Source organism: Cnephaeus nilssonii (assembly GCF_951640355.1).
Source record: "Cnephaeus nilssonii genome assembly, chromosome: 20".
Taxonomy (NCBI): Eukaryota; Metazoa; Chordata; class Mammalia; order Chiroptera; family Vespertilionidae; genus Cnephaeus; species Cnephaeus nilssonii.
The window spans coordinates 9639299-9657705 of record NC_137091.1 but is presented as its reverse complement, the minus strand read 5'-3'; the positions used below and the strand labels follow the sequence as shown (position 1 = coordinate 9657705).

Here is an 18407-nt window from a genome sequence, read left to right as displayed (position 1 = left end):
CTGGAGCGGGGAGCCCTTTACAATGGTCTTCATGGGAGTACCAAAACGAATCTCACATTTTCTGTTTTCCTTCAGGGTCTGTGAGGATCTGATCAAAGAGGAAAAGGATGAGACTGATGAGTTTCTGGAAGAGTTTGTTAGTGATCCTTTACTCCGAGAACGGATTTCCATTCTCTCCCGCACCTTTGCGAATCAGAGAAGGCTGGTTCAGGCGGACAGCATACTTTTCTTGAATAACATTTTCACTATTGAGCCTCTGGTGAGCACATATATACAGTCTGAACGTATAGGGGAGTGTGGGTCTTATTTTGGTAAAAACACTCACTCTGGGATTGTTCTGAGAGCATAAAGACTCCATCTGAAGAGCCTCATCATCATTATGAGACAGTAAATGAAGGTTAATGGTAAGAATGCTCATAGACTATGTTTATAGGTCACACTTTCTATGCACCAATCACTATTAAACACTTTTAAAAAATATTTTTTATTGATTTCAGAGAGGAAGGAAGAGGGAGAGATAGAAATATCAATGATGAGAGAGAATCATTGATCAACTACCTCCTGCACGCCCCCTACTGGGGATCAATCCTACAACCCAGGCATGTGCCCTTGACTGGAATTGAACCTAGGATCCTTCAGTCCGCAGGTTGACGCTCTAACCACTGAGCAACCCAGCTTGGGCACTATTAAGTACTTTGTATGCACTATCTAATTTATTTCATATATATATATATATATACATATACATATATATACATATATATATACATATACATATACATACATATACATATATATATGTATATGTATGTATATGTATATGTATATATATTCAGTTATAGTTAATCCCCCATTTTACAGATGGAGAAATCGAGACTTAGAGAAATGTGATAACTTACTCAAGGCCAAGCAGCTAGTCTCAGTGGTTAGAAATTTATCTCTGATTAGCCTGACTGTAGTGTAGGGTTTCTCAACCTCTGTATCATTGACATTTGGGACTGGATAATCTTCATCCTGTACATTGTGGGATATTTCATAGCAACCCTGATCTTTACCCAACAGATGCTAGTCATGACAACCAAAACTATCTCTGGATATTGCCAAATGTCTCCCTGGTGGGCAAAATTGCTTGGTTGAAAACTACTCTGTCTGTAATTCACTCAATAAATATTATTGACTGCATGTTCTATACCAGGCACCCTGTGTGTGTACCAGACATTGATGAGACCTTCTTTGGGACTGTTGTTTTGTGAGACCTGCTGCTGGAGTCACTAATGCAGGCAGTCAGCACACTGGTTCAGAGGCGAGGCTGATTATCAGACTGAGAAGCTAGAGAAGGCTTCTTGAGAGCAGAGCCTTGAACTGGGTCCATCTTGCAGGATGGGGACTTTTGGGAAACAAAATTGGGGATGTGCATGGCATAGCTCATTCAAGGATCTGTGCATGGGTCAGGCTGTTTGACGTAAAGGGTTCGCACAGGAAAATAGATTGGAGAAGTGGGTTGGAGCTGAATCTTCTTTCACATCAGAAGACTGTCCACTGCTCAGCTGAGCAAAGGGATAGTCAGACATGATGGATTAAACCAGCAAGAGGTTAAATCAGGCTGAACATACAGTCTTGGAGGGATAGAACAGACACCTATTAAAATAGGTCAAGCCCAAAGATGTTGAAAAGATCAGGAAGGCATTACAAGTCCAAGCAGCAAATGACTGAGCGGGATGGAGGCAGCAGGAACAAGCAGTATGGCCCAGTGTGTGGACAGTCCAGGCATCTTCCCAGCTGGTGCTGGAGATCCAGGCTGGTGAATACTGTCCTGATGCTCATATCCTCCTGGGAGTGGGACTCAGGGATAGCAAACATTGGTGGTCAATGAGATGTGGGAGGCACACAGGCGAGTCTTGTATATTTCCAATCCAGAAGTAGAAAGACTAGGATTACCTTGGTTTTTCCTCTCCTCATGCTTACTTCCATTACCCAAAGCTTCATGATAGAGATATATGTACATTAAAGTAAGGCATTTAATAATTGTTTTTAATTCTGAATAGGAACTGAATTGGGTGTTATCACAAGGCATCTTTTCACCAGTACTAAGAAAAACATTCTTTAAACAGTGATACATAGAAATGATATCTTTTAAATGAGACTATTTTGTTTGTATCGTGTGGGAAAAAATCACCAGAAACAGGAAGGGGAGATAAAGTATCGCGGTGTTTATAGCATCTATAATGATTTTGTCTTTACACTATGCAGGTTTTCTTCTCATGATAGTACCCATAAGCTGGTTCGTGACAATTTTTGCAAAATGAAATGAAGGCATGAAACTTTGCCAGTGTCTTCATAAAATTATTCTGGTCAAAACAGCAGATCTCAATGTTGGTGAATTATTTATTGACTTTAAATCTCCTCCCGCCCCTACTTAAAGATCCTGACAGATTTATAGAGATACAGTTCTTGTGAGTGTACTATAATCTTTTAAATTACTTTTGAAGGTATTTGATGGGAAAATTCTGCCATTTTATTAGCTTCTTGACCCAAATGTGAACTATGGGTATTTTCCACTGTTGAGATTTGGGTTTTCTGGGATAGTAAATAAATGCTCTAGTAGTTTGGGATGAGAGAGTTAGGAAAGGATTTATAGAGGAGGTGAGATATGAGCTGTATATTGGAAGAAGGGTAAGATTTAATTAAGTGGAGAGGCAGAAGGAGAATGTTTCTAGCTAGAGAAATTGTGAAAACAAAGAAAAAGGAGGCTATTTGTTTCATGGCATATTATATAACAATACAATGACCAGTTTTTCTGGAGCAAGCAGCCATAGAGAATATAAGAAATTAGATTGGGTCTGGCCGGCATGGTTGAGTCTCGACCTATGAACTTAGAGGTCACAGTTCGATTCCTGGTCAGGACACATACCAGGGTTGTGGGCTCGATCCCCTGTGTGGGGTGTGGAGGCAGCCGATCTATGATTCCCTCTCATTATTGGTGTTTCTGTTTCTCTCTCCTTTGTCCTGGGTTTAACTTCCAGCTTTGCCAATAGCCAACGTGATCTTAAACAAACCATTCCATCTTTCTTGGCTTTGGTTGCTTTGTGCACAAAATAAGTTTTTTGTTTTGTTTTGTTTTGTTTTTAGGGTAGGTAGGATACTTGGATCCAGTTTGGGTACAGACTCTTTTCTCCTTAAGGTCAGAAGAGGTTTGTCCTCATCTGTGCTCCAGGCCTACCTCAGGGCCATTTAATGGAGGGAGGGATGGAGGAAAGAATGGAAGGAGGAAGAGAGGGAGGGAAAAGAGAGAGGGAGGGAGGGAAGGAGGGAGGGAGGGAGGGAGGGAGTTAGGGAGGGAAATCAGTTGATGATGATGAGTTTGGCTCTGAATACGTTGAATTTGAGATGACAATAGATGTTCAAAAAGTTTTGGAAATGCAGTCCTAAATTTGTGGGAGAGCAATCAGGAGTGGAGGTAAGATATGTGAGAATCTTATACAGGTCTTCAAGGAGGGCATGAAAAGTGGATGGAAATTCTAAGAACAGTTTGAGAAAAGAACATTGCAGAGGACCCAAGAGAGCCCTCGGGTGCTGCCCTTTAGAGACCCTGCAAAGCGGGGAGAGGCTGTGAATTCACAGAGAAGGCCTGCTAGGAGGCGGGCAGCCAGCGGAGGGCTCATTAGCCCGTCTTACCTCTTTCTACCCAATTATGGTTGGTCCATCACCATTTTCTACTGAAGGTCTCTGAATCTTGTTCACATATCAGATCAGTTATACCAGAGCCACTGTTTAATTTCTGACAGTTGAGCTGTGTATCAGCAATTAGTGTTCTTTTTTTATTAGAGTGTGATTCCTTTTAATTAGCTTCTTGATATGAGTTGAGTTCACAGAAGCAGAGAAGATTAAAATCATGCAGTCGCATACTGATCTAGAAATCCATCTCTAATTGATATCCTGTTCAAAAACTAAAAATAAAATAAAAGGTTGGTGTAGGGCAGGGGTGGGGAACCTTTTTTTCTACCAAGGGTCATTTGGATATTTTTAACATCATTCATGAGCTATACAAAATTATTAACTTAAAAATTAGCCTGCTATATTTGGCCAAACATTTAATTAGTTCACTCCTAATGCTTTGGCAGGGCCAGACCAAATGATTTCTTGGGCCTTATATGGCCCTCAGGCCAGACGTTCCCCACCTGTGCTCTAGGGGCTCCGTTACCACCTTGCTTTCAGATAGTCTCTTCAGATTCTGTGTCTACCTAAGATGGAAATTGGCCTCAAATGAGGCAAATTTAAAAAGGAAAAAAAAAAATCCAAAACTGTTACCTTAGTGTCTGAAAAATAAATGATACGTTTATTTTTTCAGACCTACGTCTATATATCTTGGTTTTTCAAATGAGTCAGCTAAAACCAAGGTTAGTTTAGCCCTTATTGTGTTCTCTGCATATTGTGTATTTTATGGGAACATTGTTTCTATTTTAGAGGTTCTTTCAATTTAAAGCAAGTATTCAAGATCAAGAAATCAGTCACTGTCTCTAAAATGCCCAGAGGTGGTGATGGTTTTGAATTTAATCAAATTTTCTCAATATAATCGTGTGAGAAGTAGTTTGGCTCAATGTTATAAGAACAACTGGCCCAAACTTTAGCACCGAAAGTTCTTCCACTGTTCTGTGACCTGCTCACCGGGTGGCCCTGGTTAGTCCCATAGTCTTGGCTCACTTTCTTATCATGCTCTTTACCCAAGTAGGGTCTGTCATTCAAACCTTGAGGAGTTAATGCTGGGGTGTCTTGGGGTACTGGTGTGGTTACAGAGTGTAGAGGTGGGGGAGTGTGTGTTTGAGAGACCCCAGAGATGGACCCCGGTGGAGGAAGGAGCAGACAAAGCCCCAAAGTAACCACAAAGCAGTCCTGGGCAGATACAGAACAGAGGTCTAGAAGTAATTTTTTTTAGTTTTACTTGGTAATCTACTGATATTCTAATAGTAACTATCATTGTTGTTTTAGTCATTAAAACATGTGGAATATTGCCCGGCCAGCATGGCTCAGTGGTTGAGCATCAACCTATGAACCAGGAGGTCACAGTTTGATTCTCAGTCAGGGCACATGCCTGGATTGCTGGCTCAATCCCCAGTAGGGGATGTGCAGGAGGCAATCAATCAATGATTCTCTCTCATCATTGATGTTTTTATCTCTCTCTTTCCCACTTCCTTCCTCTCTGAAATAAATAAATATATATATATTTTAAACCACACAAAAAGAAACAAAACAAAAAAACCCATGTGGAATATTACTATTATTCATGTCAAGTTCCTCGTGTAAATTCTTTTGATAAAGTCTTGGGGTATTAATGTAATTAGCCAAAATTTTTCTTGTATTCCTTACCTAGGGAAGGTACTGGCTTCTGTAGAATACCGATCATTTCTCAAGCCACCTCTTTCTGTATAGTTTTTTCCCCCTTTGGAAAAGAAGTGTAAAATTGAGTCTATTATGCATGTTTTGTGGCTTCCAGAAAAGCGAGTGAAATTGACTACTTTCAGAAATATAATATTCTATTTGACTAGATGGACTCTGGCTGTACAGAATTTTGACAGCCTCATTTTGTTATTTTCTCTGCTTAGGTCTCGTGGGTACCTGAGTGAGAGAAATTCAAAGACAAAAAAACACAATTCTGAGAATTGAGAGGCAGAAGAATATCACAGGGCCAAAAGAGGGAATTAAGCCTTTGATTTCCATGGGCGTTTAGGAGCCCTCTGAGAAATCACTGCACAGATGTGCTGGCCTTGTTCCTGAACTCTGGGACTGCTGGCTCAGGTCACACTTTTGAGATGCAGCAATTTTCTGAATGTTGAACACTTGCTATTTTCTCAAAAAGAAAGGTCTGAGAATTTAAAGGTATTTGCCCAAACCAGTCCTAGCATATTGGCTAACATCGGTGAGCAAGGAAAACATTTCTGCTTTTATTAGCAAGTGTCTTTTCCATCAAAGAAATCATTCAGTATCCCTTGGAAAGCTTCAGTTTAATTTAAATAAGCCTTAAAAAGGGAAACTTGGTAATTTCTTCATCATCATGTAAGTAATAGTAAACCACGCTTTGTTGTCACTTAAGCCTGCAGAAAACACGAGGTTCAGCAATTCAGACTTTGAAAGCACAGCTCAAATTTAGTTTATTTTTCTCAAGTCGGCATAGCATGTGAGCTCAGCAGAACCAGGTTGGGTGGCAGCCCAGATGGCTACCAAAGAGGAGAGATCTAGCTCTTTGCTGCAGACCTTCCACTTCGGCACCATTAGCTGAGTCACACTGCAAACATGTGGGAGCTGACTCCTTGGAAATGGACACCAGAAAGGAGAAAGGAGGACAGGGATCCGCTGAGAGCAAAGTGTCCTTGACAAGCCACAGCTCTTGCTTCAGCACCGTTTCCCATTCTTCAGCCTCCCTTTATTATGGTCCGGCCTCTCAGATCTTTGTGCTTGGCCAAACCTTTTCCAGTTGTGTTGGTACAATCACTATTGTATTGGAGAGCCAGTGTAGGTGCAGGGAGGCCTAAGGAAGTCGTAGGTTCCTCAAGGCTCATTAAATAAGTCGACATTCGTCCTTGTTGGAAGAGACACAAATCTGTTCTCTCCAGAGAAAGGCATGAACATCACACCTAACTACTTCAGCTCTATAAAAACCCACTGCAATTTTCACCATATATGGTTTAGAGAATTTCACCCAAGATAAAGCACACCTTTTGTGAAAATTCCTCTGGCAGATGACCAAATCTTAGACCCCTCTCTTAGAAACTTTTCTGGTCATTATTTTGAGAAGCAAAGCTTTACTAAATTTAGTTTCTTGTTCGAGAAGATATAATGGAGTAGAAAAAAATCTCCTTGTATGTCATGTGCCTGTTAGATTTTTTATCTCAATGATAATTAGGATAGTTTACCTTCAATGTTTTATTTATTTTTTTTTCAATTTTTTTATTAAGGTATTATATGTGTACATATCTTACCATTGCCCTCCCCACACCCCACTCCCATATATGCCCCCACCCCCCAGAGTTTTGCATCCATTGGTTATGCTTATATGCATGCATACAAGTCCTTTGATTGATCTCTTATCTCCCCCACCTCTCCCTAACCTTCCCCTTGTAATTTGACAGTCTGTTTGATGCTTTACTGTCTCTGTATCTATCTTTTTGTTCAAGTTTATAATGTTCTTTATTATCCATAAATGAGTGAGATCATGTGGTATTTTTCTTTCATTGACTGACTTATTTCACTTAACATAATGTTCTCCAATTCCTCCCAGGTTGCTGCAAATGATGAGAATTCCTTCTTTTTTATGGCAGCATAGTATTCCATTGTGTAGATGTACCACAGTTTTCTGATCCAGTCATCTGCTGACGGGCACCTAGGCTGTTTCCAAATCTTAGCTATGGTGAATTGCGCTGCTATGAACATAGGGGTGCATATATCCTTTCTAATTGGTGTTTCTAGTTTCTTCGGATATATTCCCAGGAGTGGGATTACTGGGTCAAATGGGAGTTCCATTTTCAGTTTTTTGAGGAAACTCCATACTGTTCTCCACAGTGGCTGCACCAGTCTGCAATCCCACCAGCAGTGCACGAGGGTTCCTTTTTCTCCGCATCCTCGCCAACACTTGTCGTTTGTTGATTTGTTGATGATAGCCATTCTGACAGGTGTGAGATGGTACCGCATTGTTGTTTTGATTTGCATCTCTCGGATAATTAGTGACGTTGAGCATGTTTTCATGTGTCTCTTGGTCTTCCTTCTGTCTTCTTTTGAAAAGATTCTATTTAAGTCTGTTGCCCATTTTTTTATTGGATCATTTATCTTCCTTTTATTAAGTTGTATAAGCTGCCTGTAGATGTTGGAGATTAAACCTTTATCAGTGATGCCATTTGCAAATATGTTCTCCCATGCAGTGGGCCTTCTTGTTGTTTTGTTGATGGTTTCTTTTGCTGTGAAAAAGCTTTTTATTTTGATGTAGTCCCATTTGTTAATTTTCTCTTTAGCTTCCATTGCCCTAGGGGCAGTGTCAGTGAAGAATTTCTTTTGGCATATGTCTGACATTTTGCTGCCTGTGGATTGCTCTAGTATTTTTATGGTTTCCCGTCTTATGTTTAAGTCCTGTATCCATTTTGAGTTTATTTTTGTGTATGGTGTAAGTTGGTGATCAAGCTTCATTTTTTTGCATGTATCTGTCCAATTTTCCCAACACCATTTATTGAAGAGACTGTCTTTATTCCATTGTATGTTCATGCCTCCTTTGTCAAATATTAATTGAGCATAGTGGTTTGGGTCAATATCTGGATTCTCTATTCTGTTCCATTGATCTATATGTCTGTTCTTGTGCCAGTACCAGGCTGTTTTGAGAACAGTGGCTTTGTAATACAGCTTGAAATCTGGTATTGAGATCCCTCCTACTTTATTCTTCTTTCTCAGGATTGCTGTGGCTATTCGGGGTCTTTTTTTATTCCAGATGAATTTTTGGAGAGTTCTTTCAAGGTCTGTGAAATATGCCGTTGGTATTTTAATGGGGAGTGCATTGAATCTATAGATTGCTTTGGGTAGTATGGACATTTTAATGATGTTGATTCTACCAATCCATGAACATGGTATGTTCTTCCATCTGTTTACGTCTTCCTCTATCTCTTTTTTCAGTGTCCTGTAGTTTTCCGTGTATAGGTCTTTTACCTCCTTAGTTAAGTTTATTCCTAGGTATCTTAATTTTTTTGGTGCGATGGTAAATGGGATTGCCTTTTTAGTCTCTCTGTCTGTAAGTTCACTATTGGTGTATAGAAAGGCCATAGATTTCTTGGCGTTAATTTTGTATCCTGCTACATTGCCGAATTCATTTATTAATTCTATTAGTTTTTTGACGGAGTCTTTTGGATTTTTTATGTACAATATCATGTCGTCTGCAAATAAAGACAGCTTTACTTGTTCTTTTCCAATCTGGATGCCTTTTATTTCTTCTTCTTGTCTAATTGCAATGGCTAATACTTCCAGTACTATGTCAAACAGGAGTGGTGAGAGTGGACATCCCTGTCTTGTTCCTGTTCTTAGGGGAAATGTCTTTAGTTTTTGTCCATTGAGTATGATGTTTGCTGTGGGTTTATTATATATAGCTTTTATTATGTTGAGGTATGAGCCATCTATTCCCACCTTGTTGAGAGCTTTTATCAAGAAAGGGTGTTGGATTTTGTCAAATGCTTTTTCTGCATCAATTGATCTGACTATGTGATTTTTATCTTTCAATTTGTTTATGTGATGTATCACGTTTATTGATTTGCGGATATTGTACCATCCTTGCATTCCTGGGATAAATCCTACTTGGTCATGGTGTATGATCTTTCTGATGTACTGCTGGAGCCGATTTGCTAGAATTTTGTTGAGGATTTTGGCATCTATGTTCATGAGGGATATTGGTCTGTAATTCTCTTTCATTGTGTTGTCTTTATCTGGTTTTGGTATTAGGGTGATGCTGGCTTCATAGAAGGAGCTTGGAAGTGTTCCTTCCACTTGAATTTTTTGGAATAGTCTGAGGAGGATAGGTTTTAGTTCTTCCTTGAATGTTTGGTAAAACTCTCCTGTGAAGCCATCAGGCCCCGGGCTTTTGTTTGCCGGAAGCTTTTTGATGACTGCTTCAATTTCGTCCATAGTTATTGGCCTATTGAGCTGTTTAGATTCTTCTTGATTGATTTTTGGAAGGTTATATTTTTCTAGGAATATGTCCATTTCCTCCAGATTGTCCAGTTTGTTGGAATAGAGTTGTTCGTAGTATTTTGTAACAATCCTTTGTATCTCAGCGGGGTCTGTTGTTATTTCACCTCTTTCATTTCTGATTTTGTTTATTTGGGTCCTCTCTCTTTGCTTCTTGGTGAGCCTGGCTAGAGGTCCATCAATCTTGTTTATCCTTTCAAAGAACCAGCTCTTGGTTTTGTTGATCTTATGTATTGTTTCTTTGGTCTCTATGTCATTTATCTCCGCTCTGATCTTTGTTATTTCCTTCCTTCTGGTTACACTGGGCTTTTCTTGCTGCTCTTTTTCTAGCTCTTTGAGTTGTAGGGTTAAGTAACTTATTACCATTGTTTCTTGTTTTTTGCAATAGGCCTGTAGAGCTATGAACTTCCCTCTCAAGACTGCTTTCGCTGTGTCCCATAGATTTTGGATTGTTGTGTTTTCATTGTCATTTGTTGCCATGATGTTTTTTATTTCTTCCTTGATCTCTCTGGTGACCCAGTCCTTGTTTAATAGCATGCTGTTTAGTCTCCATGTGTTTGATTTCTTTGGATTGTATTTATTGTAGTTGATTTCCAGTTTTATGCCACTGTGATCTGAGAAGATGCTTGATATAATTTCTATCTTCTTGAATTTGAAGAGACTTTGCCTGTGACCCAGCATATGGTCTATCTTTGAAAATGACCCATGTGCACTTGAGAAGAATGTATATTCTGTGGCTTTGGGGTGAAATGTTCTGAGGATGTCAATTAATTCCATCTGGTCTAGTGAGTCATTTAGGATTGCTGTTTCTTTGCTGATTTTTTGTTTAGAGGATTTGTCCAGTGGTGATAGTGGGGTATTAAAGTCTCCTACTATGATTGTGTTGCTATTAATCTCTCCCTTGATATCCTCCAGGAGTTTTTTTATGTATTTGGGTGCTCCTATATTGGGAGCGTATATGTTTACCAGAATTATTTCTTCTTGTTGGATTTCTCCCTTTAGTATTATGAAGTGGCCTTCCTTATCTCTTGTTATGGCATTTACTTTGAGGTCTATTTTGTCAGATATAAGTATTGCTACCCCAGCTTTTTTTTCATTTCCATTTGCCTGAAAGATATTTTTCCATCCCTTCACTTTCAATCTGTGTGAGTCTCTTGTTCTGAGGTGGGTCTCTTGTAGACAGCATATATATGGGTCGTGTTTTTTTATCCATTCAGCTACTCAATGTCTTTTGATTGGAGCATTTAGTCCGTTTACATTTAAAGTTATTACTGAAAGGTATTTGTTTGCAGTCATATCTATTTTTGTGTCTGTATTCCTTCTTACCTGTTTATTTCTTCTTTTTACAGTATTCCCTTTAGCAATTCTTGCATTGCTGGTTTGGTGGTGATAAACTCCCTGAGGCTTTTTTTGTCTGCAAAGCTCCTGATTTCCCCTTCAATTTTGATTGATAGTCTTGCTGGATATAGTATTCTTGGATTCAGTCCTTTGCTTTGCAACACTTTGTATACCTCCTTCCATTCACTTCTAGCTTGTTGTGTTTCTGATGAGTAATCATTTGACAATCTGATGGGTATTCCTTTGTAGGTAACTCTCTGTCTCTCTCTTGCCGCCTTTAGGATTCTCTCTTTATCATTTATATTTGCCATTGAAATTATGACATGTCTTGGTGTGGGTCTTTTGGGGTTGATCCTGCTTGGGACTCTCTTTACTTGCGTAACTTTTATCTTTCCCATATCCGGGAAGTTTTCTGTCATTATTTCTTCAAATAGATTTTCTAATCCCTGCTGCTCTTCTTGTCCTTCTGGCAGCCCTATTATACGCATGTTACTTCGTTTCATGTTGTCCCGAAGCTCCCTTAGGCTTTCCTCCTGCTTTTTAATTTTTTTCTCCAATTGCTGTTCAGCTTGAGCTTGTTTCTGTACCTGATCTTCTAACTCACTAATTCGGTCCTCTGCTTCTTGTAATCTACTGTTGAAACTTTCCATGGTGTTTTTGATTGTAGCTATATCACTTTTCATTTCTTCCTGATTCTTGCATAAGTTGTTGATTTTCTCATCCATCCGATGTATAAATTCCATGACCATTACTCTGAACTCCTTTTCGGTCATGTTGCAAGCTTCATTTTCACTAATTTCCTTTCTTGGCGACTCCACATTTTCTTTCCTCTGTGAGTTATTTCGTTTCCCCATTCTGGCTATTACCAGAAAGCTCAAGCTTCTGTTTGCGTGGACCTGGGCCGTGTGCTGTGGGGACTTCGCTCCACCCTAGTTTCACTGAAGTGCTCTGACACTAGGACGTGTGGCTGTCTTTGGTTGGCGGGAACCAGACTTGCCCAGGATCAGTGTCCCCAGTGTTCCGTGTGGTCTCGTGTGCACATTTAGAATCAGGGGCCCTGTCTGCACCACACTGTTGGTATGTGCCGAGAATGAGATCCTTAGCATGTGCCAGGAGTCAGAGTTTCCCTGTGTCTGCACCAAGACTCGAGTGTCAAAGTCTCTGTTGCCTTGTGCTGTTTCTCGTTGAGAATCAGGGTCCCTGTGTGTGCACGCACCAACAATTGGGGTCGCTGGCTCTTAGTGTGAATGCGCTGTGAGTCAGGGATCCCAGGCAGCTGTGTCCGGCGTGCCAAATTCCCTGAAGTGGGGCTGCGTCCTGTGTGTGCTCTCTCTACTGAGCCAAACCGGCTAGAGCGCACATTCTTAAAAACCTGAAGGTGAGCCGGCTCAGTGCACTCTCCCAAAGTCCCAGAAGGGGGGCGGAGTCCGTCCTGCGCGCCAAATTCCCCAAAGGGAAGCCCCTCTGTGCACGCTCTTAAGAATCTCCGAAGGGGGAGCTGTGACCCACGAGCCAAATTCCCCCAAATTCCCCGAAGGGGAGCCCTCTGTGCGCACTGACAGATTTCCCCGACGGGGAGCTGCTTCTGTCCCGCGCGCGAGCGCGCGCCAAATTCCCTAAGTGGGAGCATGTCCCTGCGCAAAGCTCGGCAGCTTGGGCCAGGGGCGGGTCTATCAGTTACTATGGCGCTGTCTGTGCGCACGCCTGTGAGCAGCTTGGGCGAGGGGCGTGTCTATCAGTTACTATGGCGCTTTCCGCACGCCTGTGGGCGCTCAGCAGCTTGGGGGAGGGGCGGGTCTATCAGTTACTATGGCGCTATCAGCGCCTGCGAGGAGGGGGATAGGCTCTTTGACTCACGGAAATATGCCGGGAAGTCTGGATTCTTGTTGTTTGTTTGTCTGAAGCTGTGATAGCAGTTCTCTGTCCCCAGTGGCTGCAGGGTCCTGGTTTGTGTCAGAAGCCAGGATCCGAGTCTCAGGCAGCTCTGTTTCCCAAGATGGCGTGGTCTCTGCGTCCGCACCAGCCGCCGAGAAGTGTCCGCTTTGTGCGCGGGGCTCCGCCGTCTAGGGCTGCCCTGTTCGGGAGCCCCTTGGAAGACCTGCAGAATCTAACTGACCCTATCTCATACACACACACACCACACACACATCTACACTCTCCTCTATGGGTTCCTCACTCACACTCTCTCTCTCCCTACCTTCCTGCCGGTCGCCATCTTTTTCCTCCCTACCTTCAATGTTTTAGCTTCTATTTTTTTTTCTATTTCTCTTTGAGACAACTTCTATTTTCCCTGATGATAGAGCCATGATTTCTCTCATTTATCTGATAAGCTCTAGAAGAGCAATTGTGGGTAGTGAAATATATTACAGCTTCTAATAGGTGCTTCTGCTTTTTTTTCTGATTAATTGATAGAAATTTGACTTTGAGTTTTTATTTCCCAAGAGAAATTCTTTAAATTTTCCTTAAACATGACAAGATAGCTGAAAATATTTATTTACACATTTAAGAATATATTCATCTTGGTGGAACGTGATGGAATTTATTACACATTTTAGCTGCTCTTGAAGTCATTATTCACTGACCCTGTTCTGAGCTGACTGAACCCTGGCCCGGCCAGATGGCTTGATAAAGATCTGCCAAGGCATTTCTCAAGAACTGCAAAATACTAGGGTTGACTGTCATCCACAAGGACCTCCTGTGAGTCACCTTCCAAGATACCTGAGCGTATGAGCATGCCGGGTGTCCTATTATGTTCGCCAGACAGGAGCACCAGTTCATGCTGGCTTCTTCTAAGTCTGATGATTAGTTGTTGTGTTTTTAAAACTTTCTGGCTTTTTTTTTTTTTTTTAATGATGTGAGAAAGGTGAGGCCTGACCTTTTGTTATAATTGCAGTGGGGATGAAGATGTTAAAGAAAGAATATTATAGAAACCCAGTGCTGCCACTTACTTTTGGTGTGGCCTTCGGTGAGATACTTAACTTCTTTGTGCCTTGGTTTCCTCATCTTTAAAATGGGGATAATACTACTTCACAAGGTTGTAAAGACTGAGCTAGATAATAAATACCAGCACCTAACACAGTGCTGGGAACATGAGCTCTCAGTTAATGGCTGAAAATATTATGATTTGGATTTAGATATGATTCAGTCTCTTGTCAGATTAGAGGTATGATTGGAAAGTATAATATTTGAGTAGGCAGACATTTGGATCACTCTTCTGTATGTAAATTGGGAATTAAAATAACTATTTAAATGATAAATGTAGGTATCGAGTCATATTGTAAACTACTTTCCAGATAAACCAAGTAACTTAAATGTTCTTACAGTTTGGGTTTTGATTTTGCAAAATATGTAAGAAATAACCCTTCATTGAAGGAAGGAAGAAAGGAAGGAAGGAAGGAGCTGGGTAATAGAGAAGAGGAAGGAAGTTGATTTTTAAAATATTGTTTTTACTTAAGGATTTTCAAGGGGGATTTTTAAAAGAGCTCCTTTAATCATTGCCAGTATAAGGGGAACATTTTCAAAAATTTTTTTATTTTATTTTATTTTTCCCATCGTCATTTATCCCCCCATGCCCTCTTCCACCTCCCTTCTCATGACTGTATGTGTCATGAACCAGTGGCAGTCTGTTCAGAAACAGCTTTCAGAAAGTCTTGGGACTGTGTCCATCAAGCCACTTGTTTGTCCTTGTTCCAGAGGAAATATGAAGTTCCATTTCCAGAGGTATTTAATATTCGGCCAAAAACTGCATTATGGAAGTTAGCGTTAGACCTGAAAACTCAGTCGATTCCTTCTAGCAGGTCACTTAATACTGTTATAGAAGACTGGAGAAAAACCAAGCAACGCTTGGAGAAATGGAGTTACACAGCTTTATTACGCCGGCGGACTCAGAGGAGGTTGCCTCTCAAATTCTGAGCAAACCAATATGGTGGAAGCCCCTCTTTTATCCCCTTTTGGTGTCTTTGTCCCCCAAATATGGATTATACTTCAGGGCCTTTTGCGGGTTTTGCGGGGTCTTGAGACCATACCTAAGGGCCTGGCCTGGCGCCCGCACTGATAACCCCCCTCCGGGGGCTGTGTCATGGTTTATGGCCTCTGTAAAATGGGAGCATTTAGGTAACAGGTCTTGCAAGACCAGTTTGTGGAGAAAGGGGCAATGACTTAATTATAAGTTACCAAGAAGGTACACTGGGCTTGCTGGCACAGATTCAGATTGCTAGCCCCCCCCCCCCCCCGCCCCCGCACCCCAAATATCAGGGTTACATTGGAATTACCCTCTTAGCCTTCTCAATACATGAAATGCAGTTATGAAGCTGAAGGAAAAACAAAACATTAAGACCAAGAAGGAAGATAATCACAATATAACTGAAGGCCATTTTGGCAGTCATTTTCAATAAACAAGGTAGTAGTCACTTACGGATTATATCCTGTATCCTCACTCTCTGATTTGGAGCCAGAAAATGTACGGTGATGGGAGAGGGGGCTGGAAGACCTGCAGGAGGGTCTGTGTGATGGGGCTGTTTCCTTAGCCTGGACGGACAGGATATTGACGTCAGAGCCAGGAGGGAAACGTCTGAATGTTTTCATTTTCAGAAAGAAACTTTAGAACTGAGCAATAAAGAAAGAAAAATTCTTTTCAGAGACATAAAGGACATGGAAGTTAATTTCAGGAGTATTGGAGAAGTAATATGAAGCGGTTCAAAGATACAAGTGAAAGTGGGGTCATCATAGGCTGACTGCCTGTTTCTGGCGTTTGCTCTCTCTTGATTTGCTATAGAAAATGCTATATTGAGTTTTTGCTATAAAAAAAGAGATGTTATTTAATTTTTACTTTCCCAACTGAAAAATACATGTTTCTAACTCCTTCAAATGACCTATTATTGAAAGCATCCCTCTGCAAGAGGAAACCGAATGACCACACTTGTGTTTTCACAGATACACACAGCCCTCTTAACGCGCATTAACACAAGCCCAGGAGAGGCCTTTAGAAGAGGATTGTCCTTGAATTATCTCCCCGGGCTGAGTAAAGCGGAAAGTTATAGCAAATGTCACAGGCGCGATTAAACAGCTGCGACCCAGGATAGGAAAACACTGAGCCTGCAGTCCCACCCGCTCAGTCTGAACCCTGAGGACTCTGATTCTCTGGCACTGGCATCCCCTCACCAGGCAGAAGGGCCTCCCAGCCTCCAGGGTGCCTCCACATCAGCCCGTCACTCACGGATCAGATCGCATCCGTTTGTCAACACTTCCTCCCCTGGGGGCATTCTGTGTGCCTCTCTGGAGCATGTCTGTCCTGCCATTTCCCAGTCTCCCCCCCACCCCCACCCCCCACCCCTGTTCTAATAGTCAGATTTCTTTCATGATGGGGTCTCCAGTGCTCCGGGGAGAGAGCTTAAGACTGCGGCCCTCTTGTCTGCACATGGACCATGGATTCTCTTTCTCTTGCTGGGATTATGCTTTTGAAAGTGATCTAGCCCAGCCCAAATCATAAAGCCCTTGAATTTGCCTGCATGCACTAAGCTTTCCTGACATCCATTGTATCATTTGGAAGGTCATTTCCTACAATTCTGATGAGACTTTTCTAGCAATTTCTAGGGTCCTCCTGGATGGCCCCTTTGATCAGCCAGCTTGCACAGGAACAGCTTAGCTGCGTCCAGTCTATACTCTCAAACAGAGTCGTGTCTAAGCCCACCAGGCAATACATTTGTCTCAGGGGTTAGGAGGAAACCCGGGTCTTCAGGAGTTCTGAGATGGAATACCCACTGATACACCAGTGAATGGATGAACCACCTCTTCTGCCTGGGCTCTCTGTCCATTCTATTCATGAGTGTCCATATCACTAAGACCCCCAGTAATCAAAGGGGTATTTGCCATTTATCAGGTTTGGAAAAGTGCCACAGTGAAATGCCTAAATCGGTGAAAGTGCTGAGGGATTTCCTGTTCCCTGCAGCTCTAAATGGTATGACTTCTGTGGTTCCAGTTGAGGAGAAAATGGCAGAAATAGGCTGCAGAGATGACTAGACATCTGCTAATAACTACACAGTGTGCAAAGTGAATGGAGACGGCTGATTCAGTAACTATGTTGAACTCTTATATGAGCCACTTCTGGGGATTAGGTCCTGGCATAGAACAGGGCCCACCCTCATGGAGCCTTCATTCCAGCGACCTGATCTGGGAGACCAGAGCTCCCAGGACCCTGTGACACGCAGCCCTCACTGCTACTTTTTGGAGGCTCTGTGCCCTTTTAGCATTCTGGGGATGCTGCCCGAGAAGCACATTGATCAGACTGCTACCTTCATAAATAAACTCAAATTGGCTCTAGTTTTCTATCACCCCATTGGGTATCTGCCCCTTAGACTATTTTGTTCTCTGCTTGATTCTTTATTCCAGCACTGTGCTCATTTCTAATCAGACTGGAAATGGAATATGCATTGGGGACTGTCTGAAACAGGAGCCTAATTATTTATCATGTTGTCTTCCCTCTGTTCCTTTTTAGACTCCACCACCTACATAGATTTTTGGATGTGTTTATCACATATGCCCTACTTGGCTCTCTTTACAAAAACCCTAGAAAAAACACTCACTTTTCTACCCTCATTTTCCCAATACTTTCATCTTACTGGTAGTCTTTCCAAGTGGCCATAAAAATAACATCAATTATACTTTAAACAGCTATTTACTGAGCTCTTACTATGTACTGAGCATGGAGCAAAGCTTTTGACCTGTATGACCTTGTCTGATTTTAGGAAATGATTTGAGGCAGGTGATATTAGCATCCTCTTTTATAGCCCTAGAAGTTAATGAAGCGGTCCCAGATTACATGGTTGGTACAAAACATTTTTCAAAGATCACCTTTTAAAAATTCTCCAGGAAATTCTGAGGTATGGTATGTGTATTATAAAATTTAAAACTTGGTCTCCTTATTATGAGTTTGAGTGGTTTGAATGAAAATGAGGAATATCACACTGGATCAGAACCAGGGTTTGCTCTGGCCTTTGTTGTGCCTTGGGCCATTGCTATGTTTTCCCAGAATAAGAGTATTTCCTTACGTTGTCACTCAAAAGTTAGAAATGTGGTTCCTCTATCAAGTGAGTTAGGCACTTCTTTCTCTCTGGCCCATCTGGACCTTACTTATACAGGCACAGCACTTAGCATGTATATTACAGAATATTTGTATACATATTTATCATCCGTCCTACATGTGAGCTGCATGCAGTCCTGGACCACACCCTTCATCTCTGAAGCCCAGTGCTGGGCACACATTGGTATACAATGAATCTTCATGGAATTCAAAAAATTTTTAAATTTCCTGAACATCATACTTATAAACTAATATAACTATTAGTTATATAAACTTATTA

General features: G+C 41.4%; 1 protein-coding gene across 5 annotated transcripts in view; it reads left to right on the top strand.

The window, feature by feature from the left end:
- Positions 1-18407, top strand: part of HYDIN (HYDIN axonemal central pair apparatus protein) — a 352840-nt gene that overhangs the window by 91754 nt on the left and 242679 nt on the right. For all 5 annotated transcript variants that reach the window (XR_013812852.1, XR_013812853.1, XM_079759605.1 and 2 more), the window contains exon 9: positions 76-259. Coding sequence is in view for 3 of the 5 variants with exons in the window: in XM_079759605.1 (XP_079615731.1) it covers positions 76-259 (184 nt within the window). In the remaining 2 variants the exon portion in view is untranslated. The remainder of the gene's footprint in view (positions 1-75; positions 260-18407) is intronic.